Source organism: Phalacrocorax aristotelis, chromosome 7, assembly GCF_949628215.1.
Source record: "Phalacrocorax aristotelis chromosome 7, bGulAri2.1, whole genome shotgun sequence".
Taxonomy (NCBI): Eukaryota; Metazoa; Chordata; class Aves; order Suliformes; family Phalacrocoracidae; genus Phalacrocorax; species Phalacrocorax aristotelis.
Window position 1 is genome coordinate 41,481,491 of NC_134282.1, and position 27,898 is coordinate 41,509,388.

Sequence of the window (27,898 nt, forward strand, 5' to 3'; positions counted from 1 at the left end):
ACAGCTTTTAGTATGATATTTTGATGTTGGGAACTTCAGGATATGAGACAAAAATAACTGCATACAAGAGAAGATAATCTGATACTTTGGTTTCTGTTATGAGTTAATGAACAACCCAGATTTTTATTGTCTCTATCCCTTGTAATGTAAAACCTGTGAAAGTATTTTTTCAGTTGACTAGAAAATGTTTTGCTAAAGTATTAATGGGCAATGTTCAACTGTTACTTCTTTAGGACAACATTTTGTAATACAATAAGTAAATGATTCCTTCTACAGCTGTTTATACCCAGAAGACAAAAGCAAATGTGTTTACCCTTTATATTTATTCTGTCTCTTTTTTTTTTTTTTTATAGCCCACAACAATGTATAAACAGCGATCCAGAGACCCATGGGAAACCTTTTCTAAGTTCTAGTGCTCCACCAGTAACAAGTCTTAGCCTTCTGGGAAACTTTGAGGTATTGCATATTCTCTAAAATTCTTGCAGTATTTTTAGTATTCCTCTGTACTGCTTTAAAAGTGCATTACTCTGAATAATTCCAGCCTGATTACAATATAAAAGTTCATTTAAATGAACTGCATTAAATTAAATTGAATAAAATTTCGTTTAACTTCCAGCTGTTAAGGCACATATTTCACACCTTGGACATCATCTGTCTCAGATTCAGATACAATGAGGTGCTTATAACTTTGATTTCCCACTATGGTCAAGTTAGAAGGTGTCCTGTTGACTTGAATGAGATTTAACAACCTGTAATTGTTCATATTTATAATGTACATACCTAGAAAAAGGATTTAAATTTTCACTTTTTAAGTCTACTTAATATGCCACAAAAGCTGGGTTACATCAGTGTAGTAAACAGAATGCACTTGAAGTGTAGCCTTCAGCTTTTCACTTCATAGCATATCAGATATCAACAATTAATAGCTAGTGCATGAATGGGTTGTATCAAACTCCATATTTGTGAAATATGGAGTGAATTTGTTGAGGAAAATTACAGATTCTAGATTTTTTTTTTCAGCTAGTATACGTCAAGGAAAATCATGCATAGATCCTGCTGTAATAAAATTCTCTGTGGGCTTTTGCACCAGTTTCAGTAGGATGAAGACTGGATTTGGATGATGCTTTCCTTTAAACCACCATCATCTCGCTGAATGTTCCACAGTTCATCATAATTTTTGCCTCAGTCTTGATTTTTTTGGCAGGTCACCTTATGAAAGACTGAAGTTCTTACATAAACTTGTTTCCTTGTTTGCTGCTTAGTTTTGCTATATTTTATTTGAGGTGTTCCCAATCTAAGCTGTATGTGTTTTGTTTTTCAGGAATCTGTCCTGAATTTTCGCTTAGACCCACTTGGCGTCGTGGAGGGTTTCACAGCAGAAGTGGGAGCAAGTGGAGTCTTCTGTCCCACGCACATGACTCTGCCAGTTGAAGTGTCGTTCTACAGCGTTTCAGATGATAATGCACCCTCTCCTTACATGGTAAGTGTGTTGTTGGATTTATTTTAAATAAATTCTCATAGGTGGAGGTAAAGAACAAGAGCTCGGTGAGTGTAGAGGGTTCAGGAAGTGCGGATTTGCAGGGACCTGGGTTATTTTCAGCTGCTTACAATGGAGTTCTCCTGTTCCTTCTTCCTCTCCCTACGTAGTGCTTTTCCTCCCATTGCTCTGCCCCACTATCCCCCTGCTCTCATCTTGGTATATTGAACATGTTTGTCTCCCTCCACACTGGAGCGATGAACCCTTACCATCTCTTTTTAGCCATCTAATGTAAAGTAGGCAGCGAGGCAATAGCTGGACTTAATAGGATACGTTTTGTTGTACCAACAAGCAGCTGTCCTGGGCAACTACCCATGCTGCCAGCAAGCGGCTTAAGTGCAGGCCAAGGTATCATTACTGATGGAGATCTTAGAAGTTATTCAGCCCTTTCTTTTAAAGCAAGTATTGTCTGAGCTAGTGGCACTCTCACAAGCTCCATGGTTTGCTGATGTTTGCACCAACACAGTATCTGTGTTCTCGGTATCTGTGTGCTAATTCTGTTCCACATTTCTACAGTGACAGCAAAGTTTTTGGATGTTTAAGTATTTCCTTGTAAAAAGCAAAAGATGACTTGTATGCTCCGTAACACCTGCTACAGAACCTCAATGTTACCTGGGTGACAGACCTAATTTTTAGAGGTTTTCATATATGTATGTCTAAGATATGGTAAATAGTCTGTTTAAACATGTAGGTAAAGCATTGAACCTCTGATTATACCAATATTTAGATTTTTAAAATCATAGCACTATATTTCTGACCTATTTTTAAAAGTATTCAGAAAATGAAATGGCTTTGCAAGGTAAGTTTGAGTAATAAGTTGAGTTTAAACTTGTATATGTCTTCTCTCAATCACAGCAAAGAAGTATCTATTGTTTTGCTTTCATCTTTCTAGATTATTTCACGTGATTTTCCAGGAGGTGAAGGGATTCTGATGTTCCTCAAATGGTTAAAGTAGCATTGCTTATTTTCCTAGCTGGGTTTCATTGTTTCAGGCTTTTCCACATGCTCTAAATGTGCTATTATGGCTGAGTCTCCCAGGATTAATACAACATTTGTATAATGCCTCCATCATCAGAAACATTGTTTCTGTTTGTATAGCTAGTTTCTCTGCTGTGGGGTCTTTTTTGTTTGTTTGCTTAGGGTGTGGGTTTTGGTGATTTTTTTTTTTTTTTTTTTTTTTTCCTGTTGCTGTTACATATAGTGCAGTTGTGCACTGCAGGTTAATCAAATGCGTGCTCTAGGGCAGTACCCTAAGGGTGACCTCAGGAGTGTTACAGCACTGTGCAGGACACTCAGATACTCACAGACCACAGCTGGTACAAAAGCAGATGTCATTGTTGCTAAAGTTTGGATTAGAATGGAAGATTAAGTGCATCTGTTGCCTTTGAAAAGCAGAAATTAGTTCTGTGATATTTGGAGTATAATTGGTATTACTGTAGGTGATATAGAAATGGAAAGGAGGAGGCAAATCTTCCATTTTAACTTACAAGCTGTTTTGAAAAGGAAGGTCTATTTCACTGTAGCTGCCTGACTGCTAGTTTGAAGATGTGGAATCTTGGCTCTTGTTTCAAGAGGAGAATGTCTTATTTCACAGCTTTTGATGATCTGCCATAGTATTTGTAAGGCCCATACTGTTGATTTTTAACTACACCCTAAATGCATTACCTTGTCTATTTTTAGTTTTTATGTATTACTGATTGTTTCTTGAATAAATAAAATTACGTTAATAGAACATTTTGATTTGTTTATATCTCTCCCTGTGGACTAAATGTGTGTCTTTTTTACCCTAGGGTGTAATTACTTTAGAGTCCCTTGGTAAAAGGGGTTATCGGGTACCGCCTTCAGGAACAATACAAGTGGTATGTACTCAGCAGATACAGGTGCCTTGAAACCACTAATATCAAGAAAGTAATGCAGAAGAGATGAGGTTTTTGGAGTTGAGCATGAAGCTAGCAGTTGAAATGTCCATCTCTGTAGGTAGTGTAGCTATTCGAAGTAGAAGTCTGGTATGTGATTTGTGAAGAGGTTTAAAATCAGTTACTGAAGATTCAGAATAGGTGGGACACTGTGGCTTTGAAGAAGTAATGGAGAAGTGATTAGGCCACAGCCCAAATTCTGAAATCCTTCTAAAGGGATTAAGATTAAATACTCATTTTAATCTAAATTTTGTAACATTTTGACACCACCTATTTTGTTGTAATAAAATCAGAAAGTATATCAGTTATTGCTTAGAACCAACAATCTGCCTCTTTTAAGAACCCAGTCCAGGGTAACACATTGGTAATTTCAGGCTTAAAAACGTAGCCCACCTCTGTGCTTCCTCTGAGCATATTATGCCTAGAAAACAGTGTAGACAAAAAGCTGACTGGAAAAATAAACAAAAATGGGGATGCAGATTAGCAAAGTAATAGTAGTCATATAATAGTGTTTCATTCAGATTAGGTCATGATTCATATTATATTTAAAAATGAGAATTGCTAGTAGATGTTGAAGAACAGAAAAACTACACAATGTTTTTACATAAATGTTTCTGTATGGCACTGGAACAAAGCATGTAGGGGATGGTGACTATTTTGTCAGATGGAGTTTGGTTTGTTTTGGGGTTGGGTTTTTTTTTAAATTTGTTGTCTCTAAAGCATATTGTATTGAACTGTTTGTCTCTTCAGACCTTATTTAACCCTAACAAAACTGTGGTGAAGATGTTTGTGGTGATCTATGACTTGAGAGAAATGCCAGCTAATCATCAAACATTCCTACGGCAAAGAACTTTTTCTGTTCCTGTGAGACGAGAAATCAAGAGAACTGTCAATAAAGAAAATAGTCAACAGACCGAAGAAAGGCTACTACGCTACCTCATACATCTGAGGTAAGCTCCTCGGAGTTAAAAAACCCCACAACAAAACAAAACAAAAAAACCAACCCAAAAACAAGGAAACAAAAACGCGCACACAAACAAAAACAAGTGCCTGCCAAAATTTATCTCATTATTTCTTTCCCAGCCAACCTTTCTGTATACAGACTTATTTTTAAAAAAGAATGCTTTAACTTGGTCTTTAAGCTAGACAGTAGAAGAAGAAGAGCTAATAAATAATTTGGGTTCTGCTTGGGAGCAATGAAGTTAAAATATAAAGCTCTTTCTTGTTATTTCAGTATTTTGTATAGCCTGGAAAGCTTAATTCTTTTCTTAGCAAGACAGATTTTAGTTCTGGCTGGATCAGTGTACTTTCTTTGAGGTTACAGGAAATAGTGAGTGTGGATGTTACATGGTCAAAGCCAAAACTAAGGATCAATGTAGAGAAGGTAACCAGTGTCCTACACACATGCTTCTTCACCAGAATAGCTTGTAACATGAAAAGCATTCTGAGTTACTCCTAAAAATACAGTGTTTAGTGGTAAAAATGTTAATGTCTGTTTTATGATGCAATACTGCTGATAATGCCATTCACTTTATAAAATATTCACACAATCTTCCTTAAATTATTTACAAAGCACTGCCTGAAAACAGATACTGTGCTGCTGCTCTTAGCATGTTCTGGAGACTGCAGTTTGAAACAAAGGAAGAATGATGGATATACTCCATCCTGCAGTTTGCAGACTTCTGCCTCTGTTATTCTAGTAAACAAACCACATGTGTGCAGATGCAGTGCTTTCACTGCAGCACTTGGAAACCCAACAGTGGCTGACATTCTAAAGCGAGCAAGAAGAAACTCAAACCTCTTAAAATTTTCTCTTAACTTGTTGTAGAATTACTTCAGGTACATATTATTTTCCCTATTTAGTGGCATGGATTTCTACTCAGCAGACTTTCAAAACACAACTTTGTCTAGGGCAGTGATTCCAGGCCAAGTTTTCCCATTAAATGAAAGTTGACGGTCATAAAATATGTGTTGGTTTACTGGAGTGCGAAAATAGCATCACAATGAGGCTGTTGAACTGTGTTTTCATTCTGAATTTTAGCCTGAATTGAAATTCATCCTTTCAGGCCACACTAACCTGCCATGTCTAACTTAACCACCTTCAAAAAATTTTCTGCTTGGGTAAATTCTGAAGAAGAGTGTGTAGCCCAAATAAAAGGCTCTATTCACTTGTAATGTTGATCTAACTGATGCAGAGGAACTGGAGACAGGCATCAGCTGCAGAGGTGGGCAAAAATCTGTGGCCAACCGGGTCTGGCGTACAGGCATGAAGAGTAGTAGACTTGTGTCCTCTTTCAATTTCTGCTTTAATGTAGCTTGTGAATTTGTTGTAGACAGGCCCAATAATTACTTCTATCTGAAGTCAAACCTGCTTTCTTCTCTGTTGTCTTTTATAGCCAGAAATCCTCTTTCATGAGCTTTCTATTTCTTATACCTGCTGAGAGACAGAAATGTAGCAATTCTGATGCTTCTAGTTTTGAAATACCTGTACAGTTTAGGTCAGCTTTCAGGCCTCTGGTAGGGATCAACTCATGGATTTATAATGTGTGATTGGAAATGCATCCATTTCTGGCTGGAAAAACAAACTGGTAATTTTGATGCTTAGCTGCTTACTTTGGGAAGTGAATAACTGCAGAGTATGCCAGAAGTTTTTTGCTTCAGAGATGAACCCGAACAGTGGGTCCTTTCTCATAATGGAAGAACTGCAAAACTCCTTGAAATATTTACAGTAGGTTATACTGATCTGTCTTGTGGTTTATTATACAGAGTACTTCAGATTACAAAAGACTCAGTTGTCAATCTAGTAGCCTTCTTTACTAAAGATTGACTTTAATTAGGAGACCTTAGTCTTAGTATATTAATTCATTTGTAAGTTGGTTTTAAAACTTCATTTTTAAAAGCAGCAATGTTTTCTCAAACCCATTTTACTGAGAACTTATACAAACCTAAAAAATAAAAACTATTAAGTTTTGGGTTGTTTTTTTCTTACTCCAGTTGTCTTAGAACAGCCTTTCAGTTTTAGTTGCACTAGTTGTGGAAAGCAAGCATCTTAAGCTTACATGTAGAAATTTTGCTGAAAAAAACCCCAAATGAAGTCACCACCACTAAGCTGTATTGTGGTCGCATCTGCTTGTGAGGCCTTAATCACAGTTGTCAGCACTTACATTATGAAAGCTTCTTTTCAAGTGGTAATTCAGCAAAAATGCTTTCATAGGTCTGGAACTTAACATTGACAACACTCTTTTGAAGTGTCAGATTTATTGTGTATGCAGCTTCTGCATGTGGTTTTGTATGTTTGAGATACTGTTCAGTATGCCATTAGACTGTATTTGTACCCACAGCTACAGATACAAAATGTAGCTTGCACGGATAGCAGAGCTTTATTCACTATAAGAAAACCAAGAGTTACACCTGCAGTTTAAGTTGTTTCTTGAAGATGCTTGGGGATAAATTTTTTGTTGCATGTGAAGCAATGATTTTTGCATTGTAATTAAATCTACATGAGCATAGGAACTGTGAGTCTAGCTCTGCTCATGCCTTGTTTCTTTCCAGTGTTGTGGAGGTGACAACCATCCGTTGGTTTCTAGGTCACATTCTGGCATCCCTATAAAAGGCAGTTAAACAGTTAACGTGCCCACAGCTCAGCATTTTTCAAGTTTTTAAAGCTTAGTCAACAGCTTCAGTTACTGACATATTGCCTCTTTTAATTGCATGGAGCATAATTGTTGTTGCTTAACAGCTACACAGGAGCTGTTACTGAAGGCAAGGTGGAGGGTAAGCTTGAAACTGGTTGTTAAAAGTAGTGATTCCTCAAGGTGTTAAGAAACTTTTTTTTTTAAATGTTTTCCTAATGTGGCATATGATACATTTATTGGTGGAAGCTGAAGATACCTGTTGTTACCAATTTACTAATTGCTTTTTGATCTTTCTGATCTCTCAGCATTTATGCTGATCTGGAAATTTGTATCCTTGTTCTAATGATCTTTCTTACAGATTTAGTGTTGTATAGTCTTTTCCCCTTGCAAAACATGTCTACTATATAAGTTTTTGTGATCTTCCTGCTATGTCCTGTTTCTGTGGCTTACTCTGTTCTTTGTGAATTTTGATGGCCTATAAAAATAAATATAGGGGCTTTGTGCTTGTATTTGTCATTTCTTTAATAATATTTATCACTTCCTTTCCTCTGCCAGACTTTCTAGCTCATCTGATATTTGTGTGTTTAACCATTCCTGTATTTGTCTATTGATACTCTTCCTAGGACACCATCTGTCAGAGACCTTTGGTTTTTCTTGATTCCTTTACACAAAACTACTGGAGCCACCCAGCTCTGGAGCCAGTCCCATGCTGGCCACTCCATCACCTCCCTGCAAGGGTATATGTAATGGTTGTCTCTTAATTATTCCAATGTATTTGCATGTATCAAAAGCAACATTTCTAAATCTCAATTACTACAATAAAAAATTCACAAAGGAAAAATTAGGTGATGGAAGCAGAGATGAGAAGAATCTCCTGAACTCTGCTGCTGTCTCCCACTCATCCTCCTTCAATCTTTGTGCAATGTCATGCTCAGAAAAGCCACGTTACAGGGAATTCTTATTTACTGGGCAAAGGGAAAGGGAGTCTTGCAGGATTCTCACTAACAGGAAATAGTAAGCTTGCGAAGTTTAAAAACAGACCGTGCTAATTATTTTCTGGTAGATCCATGTGTAAAATGGGAATTGAGCTCTTCTTTATGATAGTGCTTTGGTAACTAGGTCTATCTATTCTATATGAATTAATTTCAATCATAGTTTTGCTGCAAAGTATCTCTCAATAAAATTTTTTATTTTAAAATGCCCTATGAGCTACGTGCTGAATTAACTGTTCGTGGTGTTCAGTTTGCTCGCCTCTTTACTCTTCCTTCTTGTGTGTTCTTCTGGAGTCTCTCTTAAGATGGGATCTTCTCCCCTTTGCCTACAAGGTAAAGGGCTTTCACACTGACAGCACTGAGCAAATAAATAGTGATGGATGGGAGCTCTGTGGGAGCCAGTAGGGGCATTCTGCTGGACCCCGCCACATTTAATGCCCTTGGCAGCTGTATCTAGGAGATGAGAATTTTCCTTTGGCTGTAGCGATGACTACAGGTTATTCTGCATCACTCATCTGAACAAAATGGTGGCACAGAATCCATTTCTACAACCTGCCTGCCCCAGATGATGAAACCTTGATGGACCTTCTGTAGTTGTCTTTCTCTTACCTCTCAGAATTTCAGTCTGACTATGGCTGGGTTTATTCTAGAGATACTACTTTGGCTTCATTGGGGTCAATAAGTATATGCTTTTTAAAAATCTGTGCAAATCATAATACATGCGATAATACAGTGTGCACTGCTGTCTCAGCTTTTGTAATGGTATCGCTTTTGTCATTACAACAGCAGTAGCTTTTCTGTTTCTATTCCTGTTACAGTAGCAATACTTTTTTCCCTCACCATGGCATAGTGATAGTGACGTTAAGTTCAGTTGCCATTATAAATGCTCCTTAGCCTCTCCTGCCTTTCCTGGTCGAGGGAAGGAAATGAAGGAGTTCTGCCAGATGAAGACTATAGAATACAGTTCTCTGAAATGCAGATCTTGTCTCTCTACCTAGTTGTTAAATCTCAGGGAAAGTGGAACTGGCACATTCCCTGCAGGTCTGGAGGACCTGAATGAGGCTGTTCAGCTACAGTGTAAAAGAAAAATGTGCCCAGGAATTGGCCACTGTTTACTTTGGTGATTGGGCCAGTGAACTCTGGTCTCTTTGAAATAGCTCCATATTCTGTGTGAAAAAGTTCTTTTCTGTCTGCCTGCAGATGCCTGTACCTACTGCTTCTCAAGTTGGACTTAAATTTGGCACGTGGTATAAAGCAGTAGTAAACTTCTTGCTGATACGTTCACAGAGAGCAACGAAATCTATCTGTACGATAGCTGGCACTGAAACATATATGTGATATGTACATAAGCCTTTGTTGATACTTGAACCTTCCCTTTTGTGTGTGCTTAGGCCACCCTTTGGGCGTTTTCAGGAGTGCTCACTGAAGAGCACTTTTTGCCCTTCTAGATGGCTGGGAATGTTAATCTTTGACGTACATAATTGCAGCGTGAATTTCAAATATTCCACGCCACTTTCAAAGCTGTGCACTACATTGGTGATTAGGAACAGAACCTTCAAATGCCAAAGGAAACAAAGTAGATTGAAAAACATTAGGTTATTCTTTCATCTTTCATTTTAACTGACTAATTTTCTATGTTCAAATGGTTTTTTTGCGTTAATCTTTGAGGCACACATTTAATTCAATGATACTTAAAAATTAATCTTTTGGTTTGGATAATACAGGTATCTGTATCTTTTCAGGTTCCAGAGTTCTAAATCTGGAAAGATCTACCTCCACAGAGATGTAAGGCTCCTATTCTCTCGAAAATCCATGGAAGTTGATAGTGGCGCTGCATATGAACTCAAATCTTACACTGAGTCTCCAACAAATCCTCAGTTTTCACCAAGATGCTAGCAAACAATGGCAAACTGAAATATTCATTTTACTGTTGATTACTCCTTAAAAATGAAGATCGGTAGAGATGACTGTATAAAGTTAAGTCTGTAAAGGAATTAAAATAGCGCTCAAGAGAGAAGGTTCTTATGTGATCCTGGACCAGTTTTTAAAAGGTTTCTGAAATGAGCTTTGTGTATTCCAAGTAGACTGGAAGCGTACTTAAATCTAATCTTTTTGTACTGTTTAAAACCACTTCATTGGATGTGTTGCAATAGCAAATTCCCAAGTTAGTTTAGTGTTTACACTTTTTATTTTGTATTTCAGTTATTTAATATTTAATGTTTCATTTAATACTCAAGTGATGTTTGTCTTTAGTGTTCTAATGTAGCATAAATCCTATGTAAATCACACTATGTATTTTTGGCATTAATATTGAAATCTGAAATATATACAGATGTCTTTAATCTGTGTGATGTTTTAAGTTATATTCATTTAAGTTATTGAAAATGGGGACAACAGGTGAATTTCCATAACATTTCATACTATGCAAGCATTTAGTTTTCTTTTTTTTATCTCTAACGGTACCCTTTTCCATTTTTTCCTCACATACAGATTCAATAACACCTGCGACCGTAGTGCGGCTTGTTTATTTACTCATGCATTCAGATCATTGGTTTGATTCATATTTTGTTCCCTCAATTTCTTTCTTTCCTTAAGGGCCACTTTAATTTTGCTTTGTTATTGTTTTTTCTCACCTAAAATTCCCACCCTCCCCCATTTGATTTCTCAGATTGTGTTAAAGGATGTACTGTGCAAACAAACTAGTATTTATATCTTAAATATATGCAAAAGCTATGAAACTTGTGCTTTGTTTTATTTTTAGATAAGGATGATCTTCATGTAATCCTAAATATTTTTAATAGGTCAATTCCATTTAGGCCACTAGGTGGCCAAAGGAAGTTTTACTAGAAATGCTACATTGGGCATATAAATATTTTCCGATTCGTATGTGTATTCCTAAAACAAAACACAGTCAGATAAACAGTTTATGCTAAGTGTCAAACTATGTAACTGAAATAAAGTTAGAAGGATTTGATTATATTTGAGGTATATATTTAATAATGAAAATGAAGCTTTTCAATGTTTGCTGAAGATCTTGGAGTTTCTCAACTCTTACCTTGGTTTATATGTTTTTCTTTATATCGCTGTTGGTTTTCAGAGTGTCAGTAATATGAAAGGTGACATTCATATTTGGGGGTATAAAACGCTTATCTGATGAAAACTGCAGAAAGAATGAACGTGCAACTTGTATATTCGCTTCTATTGTGCTATTCACAGCACTGCCCTTAGAGGAGAAGTCAGTATATCATGAAATCTCCAGAAGTCTGCTAGAGAAAGTAAGGGAGACCAGACTTTCCAGATGATACTTACAAACTACCGTGTATATTCAAATGACTGTTGCTACAGAGGGACAAAGCTCATATTACTGAGTCTGTTCCCCAGTTCAGCAGTATTTTCCCCTCTGTTACACTAGGTTTTCACAGGTTAGCTAGTATTTATTTTATTGAGACCTGGGAAAAACTGTACAGGAAGAGATTGTTTGCAGTTTCTAGTCATTTGTGTGCCCTCCAAAACAGAGAAAAGTTTCTTTTGGTAGCAGTTGTACGGTGTACAGAACTGGGATCTGGATTAGTATAATAAGAATGTGTCCTAGTTTCTTTGTAGCTACTATTGAGTTATAAGCAAACAGCATGTATTCTCAAAGTACTTACTTCTGTCATGGTGCACATCTGCTTGCATACTTGATTTAAAAAAAGGATGAGAAGAGGACACACTTCTAAGGAAAAGTCACAATTAACCTTTTATTTTGCACGGACAATATGCAGTGTTTGTATGTATCTTGATAACTTTAAATGACTTCTTCAAGCCATCCTTTTCTCCCTTTGGAGTAATATTAATTTGTTTTGAACAGCAAAGTGTGGATTTTGAGTATGTGGTCACTACAGGTCATGTCTAGGAAATAAACTACACTTAGTCCCTGTATGGATTCAGAACAAAAGTGACCTTAGATTGTTCATGCACAACTTTGATTTAACTAAGGCATTCTCCGTTTACAGCTTGATCTGAGTTAACACCTTCCATTAGGGACACACCTGGAGAAGTGTTGAATGTTCATAAAATATGAACTGAATTCCACATGACCTTCTATGCATAGGTTGAGAAATGAAAGTAGACTAATTTTTGAGAGGTCATTTGCTGCTTCTCCTTACTCCTCAATAAGCTCAATCACATAGAACTACTTTTGACAAATGTTTCTGAGTGGTTAATGAGGGCCTCCGGATGGAGGCTCCAAGTAACCTCTCCCAGTGTTAAACTATACTTATAATGAGAAAGCTATTTCTAATGTCCAACTAAATCTTACTGCAGTTGAAGTCCAATACTACTTGGCCTTTCCACTATAAGCAAAGAAAACAATTTAGTTCTTGTATCTCCCTTCTCAGTGTCATTTTCTATATCTAAGACAACTCCAGACTGTTCAGTCAGCCTTGCCTCATAGATTTTTTTTCTGTACCTCTTATCATTCTGGCTCTTTGTTTTCTTCTTTTGGTCTGAATCTGTCCTGAAGTGCCTCAAGCTGGACACAGCATCGCAAGCAGTCCCAATTAGACTGGAAGGATGGGTTGATAAGTCTTACAGATTAAAGTCCTCTTCATACATCTCATAATACTTGATTTTTCAGTATCAGGAGATGTCAGCTTGCATTCATCTTGTTATCCAGTATAACAGAGGTGTCCTATCTGCTTGTTCCCAATATGGAGGTTTCTCTGCATGTGTCATTACTGAACTTCGTTCTCCCACTACCCAAGATTTTGTATCTGACCTTCTGTTTGAATATGAATTGGAATTATTTTCTAGTGTTCTTGTAGCTTCTCTTACTCAATGTAATCTGCTAATATTAATAAAGTTTATAGTATATTACCTGGGTCACCAGTGAAACTGAGCAATATTGGCCCTGGGAAGCCCTCTGTGAAACCCTACTAAACACAGCATTGCTGTTTGAAAAATTGATAGCCATTTCCAACAAAACTTGCATCCACCACATTATGTAGTTAAGTTTCCCTAATGTGCATGGGGAAGTGTCAGAGGCCTTATTAAAGCCAGAAAGTGTCAGCTACCTTCACCCACTTCTCCACATGGTCTGTTTCCTTTTCATGAAAGAAAATACAGTTGCATGAAACCCTTGTTGTGAATCTATGTCTAGCTACTCAGTTTCTTTTGAGTGCTTATTTTAGATGATTTCTCAGGTAATTATTGATGAGACAGCTTAATTATATAGCTTGTATTCTGTCCTCCCTGTACTCCAATTTAATCAGCCTCCTGGAAACCCATTCATTTTCTACAAGTTCCTATATAAATGACCACTAATTAATTGGAGATTGCTTCAGTAGTTCTCTAAACCCTGAAGGATAATTTTTCATCCAAGTTGAAAATATTTACCAGATAAGCCAAAAAAACCCTGATTCAAGTATCCTGTAAACTGATCTTTCCTTATTCCAGCTTGAGGTTATACTCTATTTGTTACACTAGCTGTCTTGATCATGCCAGACTGAACAAAAGAAACATTAAATCCTTTAATCTGTACAAGGTTTGTTCAGTAATTTTCTGTAATTCTGTGCCCCTCTGTCTTCATAATCTGCTTTAGATGGACAACCTTAAAAAACTGACCTAGTTTCTATATGCTGCTTTCTTGTATTTGAGGCCATTGAAGAACTTGTGCTTTTCCTGAGGTTCCTAATTTACTTCCCACCTTTCCTCTGCGCTGTATAATTTACACCTGTTCCCTTAAAGAAATAATTTCATTAAGGAACTGCTGAATCTTCAAAACTGTGTTTTCCCTCACATTAGTTTCCTAAGAGATTTGAACGAAAGTCCTGAAGTTTGCATTCTTGTCTGTTGTCACTGCTTTGTTGTTCTGCTTCCTTTCAAAATCTATGAACATCATCCTTTTAATGATAATTCTGTGTTGCTGTTTATCACACCTTCAGACCATTTCCCCCTGATTTTCCTAGAAGAAAATGTGGCACACCCACTGTTACAATTTCTTTTTCTATCATTAAGCAAAAAAATACTAGTGCCTTCTATGATTTTCCTGTGCAATCTGCCCAGCTCTATCCCTTCCTGAACGAGGGATGTGCACATGCCTTGAGTTCCCTGCTGCTACACAATCTCAGTCTCTGGAAAAATCTCTCAGTTGCTCAGAAAAACTGCTTCCAACCACTGCTTAGGGGGCTTTTAGTAAAATTCAGCTGTGGCAAAATTGTTGACTTTACATCTTATGTTTTGATTGAGAGCCTTTTCTGACCTGTCTGTCTTCTGGACCTTGAACACACAAAGCCTGTCCTCGCCTATCCTTTCTGAGTAGTGCTTAAGCTGGTTTACCACACGTGAGGGTCTGCAGAGTGGAAGACGTGCTGGTTCTCAGCCAGATGGCACACTGAATGATAGTGATACACCATGGTGGGAGCGCTGGTGGTCAAAATCACAGGAAAGCAGTGTCAGATAATAGGAAAAGATGTTTTGTGTAGGAAAAGTGGGAGTATATGTTCATTTAATGGAGTAATAAGTAAAATCCATACCTTACTGTTACCATAATCCCTGTATTTAGGGGCCCCTAAAGATTTATTAACCCCCTTTTTATGTTCTTAGAGTCTAAGAGAGTCCAAGGGAGGTTATTCTGCCAAGAACCAGACAGTGAAAAATAGATGGGAAGAAAATACTTCATTTAACTTGATACTGTGCTGTTAAGTTTCAGTGGGCTGAGACCTCCTATCCTATCACCTGGTGTCTGGGACTCAAAAAAGATCCTCAAGTAAATCTGCTGAGGACTCAGCTTCCTCCTGTTTTGATCCGTAAAAGCAGCCAAAAGAGCTAATTTTAGCCAAGCAGGAAGGGTCTTTTTTCCCCTTTACCCCGTCATCGGGCCTGGGAGGCCACATAGGCCGGTCTCCAGGAGCAGGGCAACAGGGCCGTGGTGGGGAGCAGGCTGGGTCCCAGGGCGCTGCGGGGATGCCAGCGGGGCGCCGGGGGTGTGGGGCCGAGCCTCGGTCTCCGAGAGCTGCACCCCGGCTGTTCTCGGGAGCTCGGCCATCCCCGGCCGCTGCGGGCAGGCCTCTGCAAACCGCTGTGGCTTTGTGCTTTGAGGCAAGGCCTCGCGCACCTCAGAGGGGCCCGTGTTCTCGGGAGAACCCCGGGGCGCTTCCGCAGTGTCCCTCGGGTTAGGGCCGGACTCGGCTCGGTTGGGAGAGACCCGCCGCCCGCCGGACTACAACTCCCAGCGTGCCCGGCAGCGGCCCCGCGGAGGCCTCCGGGGGCGGAGACAGAAGCTGCTCCGGAGTGCCGTACCGGATTCCCGCCGTGCCGTCGGGGAGGCTGAGCGCGGAGGAAGTCTGGTCCCGCCAGCGCACCGTCGCGCTAGCGGTCGCCATCTTGTGCGGGAGGTGGTGGCAACGCTGCGCTGCGCGGAGGAGCGGCGGTCGCGCCTCCCTCGCCTGCTCTCCCGCTCTCCCCTCCCCTCTCCGCTGTCCTGCTGCCGCGGCGCCATGTCTGCCGAGAGTCCCGAGCCCGCCTCGGCCGAGGAGCAGAAGGTGGGTGATGGGGAGCCCCCGCGCAGCCCCGCCGAGGAGCAGGAGGGGACCCGCGGGGCTTCTCCCGCCTCCATCTGCGCGCTGAGGCGGATCAGGGGCGCCGCGGCCGGGCGTCCCCCGTCTCGGTCGGGGGAGCCTTCCGGGCCGCCGCGGCCCTTAAGGCAGTGTCTCCCGGGCCTGGCCGCGGCCCTTCCGCCACCGTGTTGGGGGCAGGGGGAGGCGGGCGAGACGGGGCCGGGCTCTGCGGCGGGAGCAGCGCCGTGCTGCGGTCCGCGGAGGCTGGGGGCGGAGGAGTGGCACCACCATGTTGGCTTCTGCACTTGGGAATTTTTGTTCGCTGCTACATCGTTGGCGTGCTCTGGCCTGGGCGGGCTAATGGCGCTTCCTCGCTCCCCGGACCGGCTTCGGGTGCCCTGCCTGCCGGGGCGTCCTGGGGGAAAGGATTTCAGCTCACAGTCGCAACGGCTGGAGACCGGCGGCTATCCGGCGGCTAAACTTTTGTTCCACTTCTAGAAAATGTTCGGCTTTTCCTGTATGCTGTTGAAGAGGAGAAATATCCAAAACACAATGGCTGTGGCCTGTCTTCCTTAAGGCTTTTAGAAAGAATAACTGGCTGGATTGTGTTGTGATGGCACTATTGTGTCACATCTGTAACTAATAATTTTTTAGTTTCTTAAGTGGGATTTGGCTCCATAGATAACTATGCTGTTATCCCTTTCCCTCTGTTGGCTGTGTCTTTAAGAAGCCTTTTGGTTTTTAGTCTTGTCATTGCTGTATGGACTCAGGTGCAGCCTCCACAGCTATTTCTGATAGGGAGCAGTTACGAAACAGAAGTACTGCTTTGAAGGACACTGAAAGAAAAAGCCTAATCTACCTCAGCTGTCAAGTTTTTGTTTAATAATTTACAATTTGTAACATGAGCTAGTCATACAAGTAGAGCTTTGGGAGTTAATATGGAATGATACCTTCTCAATACGTGCAGTAATCAGAACCAGCTTCTATGGCAGGTCTGTAATCTACTCTTAGATGTGTGTGTTCTGCAGCGCGACTTCACATTCATGTTAGAATACAGAAGGGATACTATTCCTATTCAAAACCTATAAAAATAAATCCCTGGCCTATGCAACACTCCTAGAATAGCTCTGTAATAAGAGCATAGTAAAACATGTGGTAGCAAGTTTATTGTGATGCCTTCTAGTGTGTTCTAACAGAGTTTCAGACCCAAGTCTTCAAGTGCAGTGCTTACGCACTGGTTTGAAAAATTACCCTTTATTTGAGAGAAAGTAGTCCCTTACTGATCTGCTAATTTAGTTTTAATCTGATGAGGTGTGCAAGACAAATTAACAGCATCAATAGAATAAAACTTTGTTTTCTGAGAGTATATATTCTGTTAGGGTACTGTGAAATCAGTGCTATTATGGCATTGCAATATTAACCTTCACTAAAACTGCTTGTCTGGGTAGGCAAAATTGAATGTTGCCTCCATTAATGCTTAGCTCTGAAGCACTTATATAAACAACCCATTTTGCAGTACTTATTCATAAGTATGCTTAACAAAGGTGAAGCCCATAAATGAACTTTGAGGCATCATTTTAATGATCAGACCTCTTTTCTAAACTCTCTAACATGCCGTAAGAAGCTTGTGCATGTGTTAGGTGAGAAAGGTGTTAAACAAGGGAGCGATGCAAATTGAAAACTTGCCAAAGACCAGTGTTTCCTGTTCTCAGTGTGAAAATTCAGGATAGTGGCAGGGGGAAGTTCAGCAACAAAGAAACTTTAGACATTGGAGAGCGTGTTCTTGGTTGACTGACTCTGTTTTTGCGTTAAAAGCCTGTAGTTTTCAGGAAGCTGTTAGAGGTGGTGCATTTTGTTTCTGGACTAGCTTTTGCCACATCAGTTTGCTGTAGAGCTGTGCTGTTGACATGTTTTTTCTGCTTTACATTTTGTCTGATGTCTCTTGCTTAAGAGGATGACCTCTTCGTACCAGGGTTTGGAAAGGCTGATGGCTCTTTTTTTAGCCATGCAGTTCAGTTGTCCAACAGATACGGAACTTTACACTGCTAGTACCTCTGTAAAGAGTAAAGCAAAAGCTATCTTTAAATGAGTTAGGTAACTACTGCCTCGCTGGTAGTTCCTTTTAATGAAGTAAGCAGACTTCATTAGCTGTGTCAAATTCCTGTAGAGAACTAAAATGATAACTTTTGTGTGGTTGTCACTAAGAAGAGCAGCGTGATATATCTTGTCTGTTCCCCCTCCACCCCCAATCATTTGTTAGTCACTTTGTTGTTGCTTCTGTAACTCAGAATGTATGAATGGCCTTTCTGACCTGGGTTAAAGCCTTTCTGGCTCAACAACACATCTCCAAGAGTGCTCAATACCATCTATGCCACAGAAGAATACAAAAGTCAGGACATGCATGCAGTGATCTTCCCCAAAAAACTATACCAGGTCTCCTCGATGCGTGGCTTAAAAGCCTTCTGAGCTGCGGACAAACACATTGAGTTGCTTTCTGAATCTGTCTGAATTCTTGGCACCCCTGTATCCTTTGGCAAGGAGTTCTGCAGCTTAACTATATTTTATATGAAGAACTCTTAATTATTTTTTTGAACCTGCCATCAGCTGATTTTGTTTGACACCCCAAGTCTTTGTGTTATTGAAATTATTTAATTCGCCTTACGTAGTTGTATCAGTCTTAGTGGTTCTTGGTCTTCAAGACTAAGCGACCAGAGTCTGTATCCTTTTCAGCTGCATTGATGCATAGCACAGTATTTTGTGTCTTGATTGCCTGCTGTGTGATGATTTGTCAGCCCTGTGAGTTTGCATAAATGTCTCCTTTGATGCACCATGAATACATAGTTTTTAAGAACAGAGGGCCAACAATAAGTAGCTTACATAAATATCTCCTTTTGGTTAGTATTGGCAAAACATGCCCCCTCAGATGCTATGTCTGTTGGCTCAACAGTGAGTACCCAGTGATTCAGCATTACATGTTGAAAGTGTTTAGCCGAAAGAATTGCTTTTGGGAGAATGTATTTAGTGTTGTCATGATAATAAAGCACAACAGGAAGAACAGCAGCTGAAGACTGATCTTTGTAACAGATGAGAACTGTGGTCTTGGCTAGAATGATATTATATAGTGAGAAATAGTATAGTTCTGTGTTCAGTAGTGTCAGGGAAAATTTGCCCTTTATATTTACTTGTATTTTGCATTGTATTGCCTACCTGTGTTTTCATCTAATAAAAAGCATTTATTCCTGCCCTCATGGAAGTTTTCTCTTAAACTGTTAGGAGAATTTTTGTCTTTCCTTGGTAGAACTGTTAATTCAGATTCCCACTGTATTGTGCAAAGTTGTCTTTGAGATGTCTTGGCCTAATGGAGCAACTAGACAATGTTGATATCCTAAATCTGTTGTACAGCCTTTGCTTCTGAGGTTTCTTATCAGAAAGATGTTGAATATTATAGGATTTTGAGCTTCTATATGAGATATAGGAAAGCACTGGGGTAGTCTAGTGTGGTGGCTCTAGCTCTTTGGCAATTCTGGCTTAAGTAGCTCCCAACTGCTTGTGTTCCTCTGCCCTCCCCATTGCTGTGCTAACATACCTGTTTGTGCAGCTGCTTGGTGATCCAGGCTGTGGAAATTGATCCAAATGAAACACAGCCCAACAAGAAAATAAAAAAAAAACTGGATGGTTATTTTTCTGTAACCCATTCATGTGGAATACACGCAGTCATCCTGACTGATGCAATGCAAAGGATGATGACATGGATGGAAGAGAGTGTGAAGGGGCTGCCTAAGCAGCTTGAAGTGAATATGAAACCTTAGTCACAGATGAATGTGAGGCCCCTCCTGATTTCAATGGTAATTCTTCTTTCCAGCCTAAAAGTCTTTCTGTGACTTTAGATGATAAGAATAATTCAGGAACTAGAGCAGTTAGTGCAAATGGTTATATATTTCCCCTGCACTAGCACTGGTTTGCATGAGAGGGAGGGGGAAAAAAAAGAAAAAAAGACCTTGACCAAATACTGGAAAGTAGCAAATCAAGCATTTTGAATGGAAGATATTTTAGAAATAATCTAACAGAAGAAATTTTACTTCATGCATCAAATTGCTATGTGGACCGGAACAGATGAGTAAAGTAGAGGTCATTGTTGAAAGACTGGATCTACAAATTGCAGGTTTTGCCAAATGCGTATCTTCAAATGATTACTTTGAGTATCCCTGTTTTACAGTATACTCATAAAATAGGCATTTTATTTGACACAAATGCACTATCCAACTGTCTTCATCCTCATAATTTTAGGATAATTGTATACATGTATAGGGAAATACAGTATTGTTGCTATTAATGTGATAGCAGGCATGTTTTTGAGACTCAGCTACTTTAACACTGTTTCACAGTGAATATCAACATGTTACAGCAATCATACAAACTAGATTGTGGCAATGCAAGTGTTAGTCTGTCTATGCCGCTTCATGACCAAACGGGCAGTTGGAAAAAGTCTGGTGGCTCTTGCCCAGCTTTCAACATTTGTTTGTTCTTAATGGAACCCTTGTTTTGACAAAAAAAGTTTGTTTTTTTTTGGTTTGGTTTGGGGGGGAGGGAGGGGGGATTTTTTTCTTCCTAAAATTAAATAATTTAATTTTAGTGTAGGCTACTTTTGTGTGAAAGAGAAATGCATTGATTAGATTCAAACTCGTCTCCAAGAAAGGCATCTAAGATGGGAGGCTGAACTCCTACAGCTGCTGTCAGTATTCAAGAGAGAATGTATTAAAATGTCTATTAAAATAATTGATATGTTCACTTGCTAGCAGTAATCTGCATGTTGGTGAACTACCTGCAAAGGTATTCTGCATAAATAATTCACTATTTTATATTTCATTTATGGTATTGGTAATTGTCTTTCAGGAAATGGAAGATAAGGTGATCAGCCCAGAAAAAGTTGAAGAAGCAAAATTGAAAGCAAGATATCCGCATCTGGGCCAGAAACCAGGAGGCTCAGACTTCTTGCGGAAGAGGCTTCAAAAAGGAGTGAGTTCTTTATTGTCCACAGGGTATGGACAAGAAATTCCAAAATTCCTGTATCTGTGGTTTTTTTTCTTTTCCACTCCACAGACCTTTATGTGAGAAAGAGTGCTAAGAAATATAAACTTTGTGAAAGCACAAGGAAGGGAAATCTCTTTCCACAAAGCAAGTGCCAGATTGGCGGGATAGCTGTTTACAGCATCAGCGGCTCAACTGCACTTTTTCTAAAAAAAATTAAACTTAGAAACTGTCTCAGTGCTGCTGTGATAGACTTAATTTAAAAAACCTTATAGTAAACACTAAGGGTCAGAACCTCATCCCTTTTTTGTACTGATCTTATCTTGCCCATTCTTATGTCCCAAAACATGTCCACTCTTCCTATCCATGTTTATAGCACATAACAGACACTAAGCTTTCGTGTTACACCAGGCACCATCTCACATCAGTGGCTTGGGAGTGGTGGTGTAATGCTGAATATACACCCTAACCAAAAGATAATAATAGAAGAATGAAGAGTGAGTTAGTATTTCAATATTGTTCCACATTTAACAGTGTCTCTTATTTTCTTAGTTATTCAACTATTTATTTTTCAGTTTAATTATTCATTAAGTGATTACATAATTCCATTCAGGTGTGCTAGAACTCTGTTCTTGGAATAATCCTAGTATATCACTGTGTCTGATGGTGCTTTCATTTCTGTCGTACTGTGTGGTGGGGTTTTTTTTGTTTGGGTTGTTTTTGTGTGTTGTTTTGTTTTGTTTCTACTATTGCCTAGGCCATTTGAGTGCACGAAATGATCCCAAGTATAAATCCTTCACAAACCAGCTGTTGGAGTTCATTGATGATCTAATTCTGTGCTCTCTGGTAATATCTGCTGGGAATTGTTACTGTTGGCAGGTTTTTTGGATAAGCTTTCATAAGTTGGAGCATATGCAGCATAGTTAATGGCTGTTGGGCACGGGCAGGTGGTAGATTAGGTGACTCCTTTTGTGAGTTATGCTGTTATGTGGTTAAAGGCAGCCTAAGTGAGACTTCAGTGGGTTCAGTGTATGTGAAGACACAGAAGGGAGAAGGTAAGTATGTATTGTAATGATAATTCAGGGAAACAGATTCTCACCCCTACGGATTGATGGCCGTAAAGGAACTATGGCTGCTTGCACTCAGTGCAAATGTGAGGAAAACTCACTACCAACAATAACAATCTACAATATCTTCATCCTGATTATAGCACTATTTAATGCAAAGGTTGTGGCAGCCTGTATTTTCAAATTTGAGCAGAGGTAGACCAGTGGGCATCTTAATTGACTAAGCGTTTGGGATTTTGCTACTTTGATGACAGATGGCATAAAATGGTGGATTCCAATTTGTAATCTGCCTTCTTCAGTTCTCCATTCCAAATGTGGTGGTAATAACTTCCCTCCATTTCATTTTTTTATTATTTTTGTTTAGAGTGATCAGTGTCTTAAATGAGGAAGCATCTTTACTTGATATAGATGCCTGGTATACTTTGGGCAGCCTGGATTGCTGAAGTTTAAAATAGAGAGAGGATAGCTTTCAGATAGTGTTTCTGACATGAAGACACCTGGACAGACACAGTTTGAAAGGGATGATCAAAGACAGGCCACCTATGAGATGCTAGAGTAAATCATAGGAAAATACAGTAATAAGTTAAAGGAAGAAATGGACTGATATTCTAATGCATGAAAGACGGTAGGTTTTCTCAGATATTCTTGTAAATGTATGTAGTCCATTGTGGCCCAGTTTCTCTTTGATTTGGCAACTAGGACATGCTCTGCCCATTGGTATTTGCTCTCCAGAAATGTTCTGCATTGGGTGCACGTGCCGTTATTGGCACGCTTTCTCCAGAATAACAGTAGATGAGAACCATGCTACACCATGCTCCTGTAGGGGGATTCTATTTGGAGCTCTTACATGGACAGAAATAGGTATCTGTTAACAGCAGTAACACATCTAAAGATTTAGCAATTCTGTTATTACTTAGTTGCTGTTTAAAAGTTTCTTTTGGTTTCTTCAGTCTTGAAGGGCAAAACATGAAAGCCTTTTTCCAAATCAGATTATGTTATAACTTGAGGTCTGGTCTGCAGATGCAGTGCTGCAACATTGTAGTGTAAATAGGGATTACACCATCAAAAGGATTGAATTGGGAAGGTTTATGAATGAAAGTGTGTAGTTCAGATGTAGTACTGACTGCATGGGAAAACCAGATTTGGTAACTTTAAGGCTCTGGTGGGGAACATCTTAGCCTTTTTCAGGAGGCCTTGCATAAAAAACCTTCCTCCCCTAGCCCCAGGTAAAGGCCTGTTGAGTCAGGTGTTCAAATTACTTCTCTCTAACAACTGCTGGATTTTTTTGGCCTAATGACAATCTGTTCAAAACCATGGGTTACGCGTACCTTAATGATAAACCACAAAGACAGATGTAAACAAAATACACCTTTTCGTGCAAAATGTGTCAATGAGCAGTTGAAGACTTGATGCAGACCTCTGATGAAATTCCATGCCTCATTTTACTTGCCATGATGCAGATAAATCATAACAGTAATTTTGCTTTAGCATCCATAGATAGTCTTTTATGTTGTCAGATGTTAAGTTAAAGGTAAAGCTAATAAAGATTTGCTGCAATGTTAAGGAACACTGTTTTAGAAATTCAAACTTAATGTACTTACTTCCATCCAGAAGAAATGTGGAGCGTGGGAATGGAATTGCCTTCGCAGAAGGACTACAGAGTAGATTTGACTTTGCTAAATAATTGGTTTGGGAACTTTGGGGATTATAATTTCACTGGTTTAATGTATGCCGATAAGAGGTTTTCTTGTTAGCATGCAGTTCCATGCTACTTTGATCTTCTGGTCTGATAGAGCAGGCTCTGTTCTCCAGCTTTAGTTCATGTATTGTGTGATGATTCTGTGTAGCAGAACTTGTTCACTGCAACAAAATGTACAAACCCCAAGGTTTCACTTGTGGGAGACCAGAGTTCTTGGGAAAACCAGGGCAAAAAATAATGTTCACGTACCGAGTGATTTTAATGGTAGTAGAACCATAACTGTATACTTAGCTTATGTTAAGAGTTCACCTATGTGTGCTTAATAGTCTTGATAAGATTTTTTTTTTTTTAATCGACATAGAGCTACCTTGTCAAATTGGGAAGATTTTATAACTGGTTTTAAAATTTAAAGAATCTGTTTAACCATGTTTAATGGTGTATGCATCTGCTAAGATTTCAGGCTTTTAAATATATGTGTTTTGTCTTCTAGCAAAAATACTTTGATTCTGGTGATTACAACATGGCGAAAGCAAAGATGAAGAATAAGCAACTGCCTACTGCAGCTCCTGACAAGACAGAAGTCACTGGTGACCATATTCCTACTCCACAGGATCTTCCACAGCGGAAACCATCTCTTGTTGCTAGCAAGTTGGCTGGCTGACGAGAACAGCTGAACTGCATGATTATTCTCCTTCCTGTTATTTCTCTTTAATAGTTACTTCTCACCCTCACATCCCCCCTTTTTCTTTCTTACACTAAGTCATGAGACTGACAGCTTTGCAGGTAGCGATAGCATGTGCTGCTATTGTAAGGGAGTACTGTTAAGAGTAAAATGTGTAGTATTTGGACTAGTTGAGAAAAATGCACTGATTAAAAAGGACAAGTTTGGTTAGAGCAATGTAATCTACTTGAAAATGTACATATTGCCCAATTCCTAGTGTAGGACTGGTTCCAGCAAGTGACATCGCAAGTTTTACGACTTCTAATGTTTCTGCTTTTGTTATTTCATCTTAATTACAGCATATTTGTATTTAATATAACCTCCAGTTGTGTTGGGTTTTTCTTCTGTGTTTGGGTTTGTTGTCTAAAATAGAGGTTTAGACCACAAGTTGCTAGATGGTAAAGCATGTATAAAAACAAAGATAGGGCTCTGATTGAATTTTTTTCTGCTTTTGAACTTGAACGGCCTTAAACCTGTTTCAGCTTTAACAATAGAGTTTTTACTTGGGCAATATTTGCCCATTCTGGTGTAACTCTTGTGAATCTACTGCTTATTGACAACTGCCTGTTGAAGCTGGTATTCTTTTCAGTTCTGTAGCTTAGGACACACTTTTGTTGAAGATGTGAATGAAGTGTGCATGTGCATAGACTGTTGAATTCACTCTTGTGCCATTTTTGTAAATACAATAGTTTTGCACAACCTTTTGCAAACGTCTTAGTTTTACATCTTAAAAAGCAGATAATGTGCCAATCAAAGCACAAGTGATTCTGTATCTTTCAAAGTCTTGTCCTGAAACTAAGAGCCCAGAACCTTGCTACTAAAAGTAAAAATTGAATACCTGAAATTCATGAAACGCTTATATTCACACTTGATTCAGCCTTATGCTTTTGCGGTTGTATATTTTGTTTCACAACAGCATCCAGCATTCGGATATAAATCTGGAATTCGTACCTATATTTGGAGGCATGTTCCCTTTCTGTTCAGCAGCTCTTTAAGCTTTTAAAGCTGAAACGCTTTGTCTGATGACATGGGAGATGGCTAAAGATACTGTTCTAGAGAGTTTCCTCTGTGGCAAACTCCAAATCTAGGCTTGCTAAAGTTTGATCTGCAGTTGTATTTGGCTATTTTAGACTTCTGGAAGTGGAAGGTTATAATTGTTTTTTTTATTGAAATCCTGAAGTGGCAGTAAACTAATTCCTTTTCTCTTTGTTATATAGCAGCCCCTCATTGGCTTTGGGGAAACAAAGAACTGGAAGTAGTATTCATATGATGACCTACTTAGAAATAGGTAACATTTCATGTCAGAAATTAGGAATGAACTTTAGTTCATCTTTATGATGCCGGTTGTAAGTACTAGATTGCCAAAATACATAGCTGATACTAGACAGGTAACTTGATGCATTTAAAAGCATGTTTGTTCAATGAAATCAGAATATTAAAAGTGCAGCATGACCCATAATGTTTTTAATTGATTTTAATGTAGATAATCACAGCCTTGATGTTCTTTGGGAGTATAAGAAACTCTTTAAAAAGATCCATTTACTGAATTCTTTTTTCCTTAAAGAAACAGTTCTGAAACAGCCTATTAAAAACAAAGCATCAATGTGGGTATTATAAGAGAATTACTGTTAAAGGTGGTGTTTTTAGAAGGATGTGCTTTGTGTTGACATATTCAGAAAGGTGAATATGTCGACACAAAGCACATCCTTCTGAAAACACAAAGACAGCTTGTCCTTACATGATAAAGGACAGTTAGTCAAAAAGAACACTGGCTCATGTTTTCTGCAGTGCTCTTTCTAAAGGCAGACATAAGAAAATGCTGAAGAGAAAAGGAAAAATCTTAATTTAGTTCTGTTTTGATCAGAATATGAGCAAAGTATGTTGGTGTCTATATAATGTATTTGGTTTGGAGAAGTCATTCCAGAGAATTTAAAAATTGCTAACTTGATCCTTTTCCCATCTGTATAGCCCTTTTCTAGTAATTAAATGGGCTCTGTTAAGCCTGTGCTTGTTCCTTATCCTCCACTAGTATTACAAAGAATTTGTGACTTTTGCAGACCAGGTTGAAGAAATGGACTTACTTGACTTCTTTAGGTAAGAAATTAGGCTGGAAGAATAGCAAGGAAACCAGATGTATTGAAGCAAACTGCTTTTTACAGATGTTTGTCCTAATGTCAAAATCCCTCTTTATTTTTATATGTATAAATGAAATTGAAATTTAATGATAGGACTGGGCCTGAAACAAATTTCGAACAATTTAAGGTGACTTGCTGCGTATTGTCTGGTGCCACTATTCTGTAGCTCACATAAGGTGAGCTTTCGTGATGTTTGGGAAGGTTTTAAAAAAGTAGCCATTTAAATTTGAACATTCCACTCTGTTAGCTACAACTCAGCTTGTCCTGCTGGTTGGACAACACAAGCTCCTCTGATGTTCACTTTGTGACTTGCAGTTCTTATGATTACTACAAATTCAGCTATGAATATATTATCCATGTGTATATTTGAAGTACTGTAATACTAACTAGGTCGATGACTGGTTATGAGCCTTCGCATCTGACAGACCTCAGCAGCAGGCACAGCTATCTTGATTCTATACACTGTATAAAACTTAAGTCCAATAATCACTTAACAGGAAATCAAACATGACTGCAAATCAATGCTTACTTTCAGCTTACTCCAGCAAGATAACTCAGCTATCCAAACTTATGTATATAATGTATTATATGAGTTTTACCATTTGATAATTACCTTTTTCAAAGAAAACCTGTCCACACTGTAGACTGGCATCCCTTTCATATCTTGCCTTTAAAGATAGACAGTGTTTAGTTATTAGAGTAGTACTCATATAGGCTTATAATAGCAGGTAGCACCAACATTTTATTTGAGATAAGTGGATTAATTACAACCTTACAGATATGTCCCCAAATCTTTAGCACCAAAGGCTTCCCTCTCATTGTTCTTGATGTAGTAGGACAGTGTTTGTGTAAAGGCCACAGGAGTACATTTTGTTGGACATATTTACACCCAGTCAGGATGTTAAGGTGACAAAAATGGCAATTGTTCTTTACAAACTTACACGTTGTATAGTATACAGAATAAATTGATCTACTTAGTTTTTATTGCAATGTGGAGATTTGTCTCGTCTTTACTGTGGTTTCCTAAAAGATACTGCATACTCGGTATTCTCTATGGAAAATTTCTATAACCTAACTCTTGCTACTCTGTATCATTAAAAATATGACTGGGCTTTGGTTTCTAGTATGTTAGACTACAGAATTACTTTAATGTAATCACATTTATATATATTTCAGTGCTTATTTTTCTAATAAGGCAATTAAAGCTTATTGTTTGAAAACTCCGTAACAGGTGATTGTTTTGGTCCCTCGCACTGAATGAAGGGGATTTCTGGGAATTAGCTTGGCGTGTAGAAGTTTGCATTGCTATAGACTATATTGGCCTGAATATGGCAACATTTCCAAGAAATCAGGATGCTGGAAAAAGTCCAACTAATTCCATACTCAGACTGTGACTTAGCCACTGATCCTTGTGCAACTTCATGGTGTGTGTGGTACATTTACACAATTAACCCAGTCACCAAGGTCATAGTAACACCCTCTGTACTCTGCATCTTAAACCGAGGAGAAAAATGTCCAATGTAGGTAGCGTCATTCAAATACCATGCTGAGGCACTGCAAAGGCTGCATTAACACTGGCATTAGTGACCTGAAGTCACTTACCTGAATCTCTGTATGTGGAGTAGCTGCG

General features: G+C 38.9%; 2 protein-coding genes across 5 annotated transcripts in view; both read left to right on the forward strand.

Moving 5' to 3' along the window:
* ATOSA (atos homolog A) overlaps positions 1-10,818 on the forward strand; it is a 47,319-nt gene extending 36,501 nt beyond the window's left edge. For all 4 annotated transcript variants that reach the window (XM_075100339.1, XM_075100338.1, XM_075100336.1 and 1 more), the window contains 5 exons: positions 354-456; positions 1,322-1,480; positions 3,328-3,396; positions 4,204-4,403; positions 9,823-10,818. In XM_075100339.1, the coding sequence (XP_074956440.1) occupies positions 354-456; positions 1,322-1,480; positions 3,328-3,396; positions 4,204-4,403; positions 9,823-9,976 (685 nt within the window). In that variant the 3' untranslated portion in view covers positions 9,977-10,818. The remainder of the gene's footprint in view (positions 1-353; positions 457-1,321; positions 1,481-3,327; positions 3,397-4,203; positions 4,404-9,822) is intronic.
* Positions 10,819-15,336: 4,518 nt separating this feature from the next.
* ARPP19 (cAMP regulated phosphoprotein 19) lies at positions 15,337-27,491 on the forward strand. The gene is made up of 3 exons (XM_075100340.1): positions 15,337-15,603; positions 20,512-20,634; positions 23,903-27,491. Exons 1-3 carry the CDS (start codon positions 15,559-15,561, stop codon positions 24,071-24,073), a joined length of 339 nt encoding a protein of 112 aa, XP_074956441.1. The 5' UTR covers positions 15,337-15,558; the 3' UTR covers positions 24,074-27,491.
* Positions 27,492-27,898: the final 407 nt, after the last annotated feature.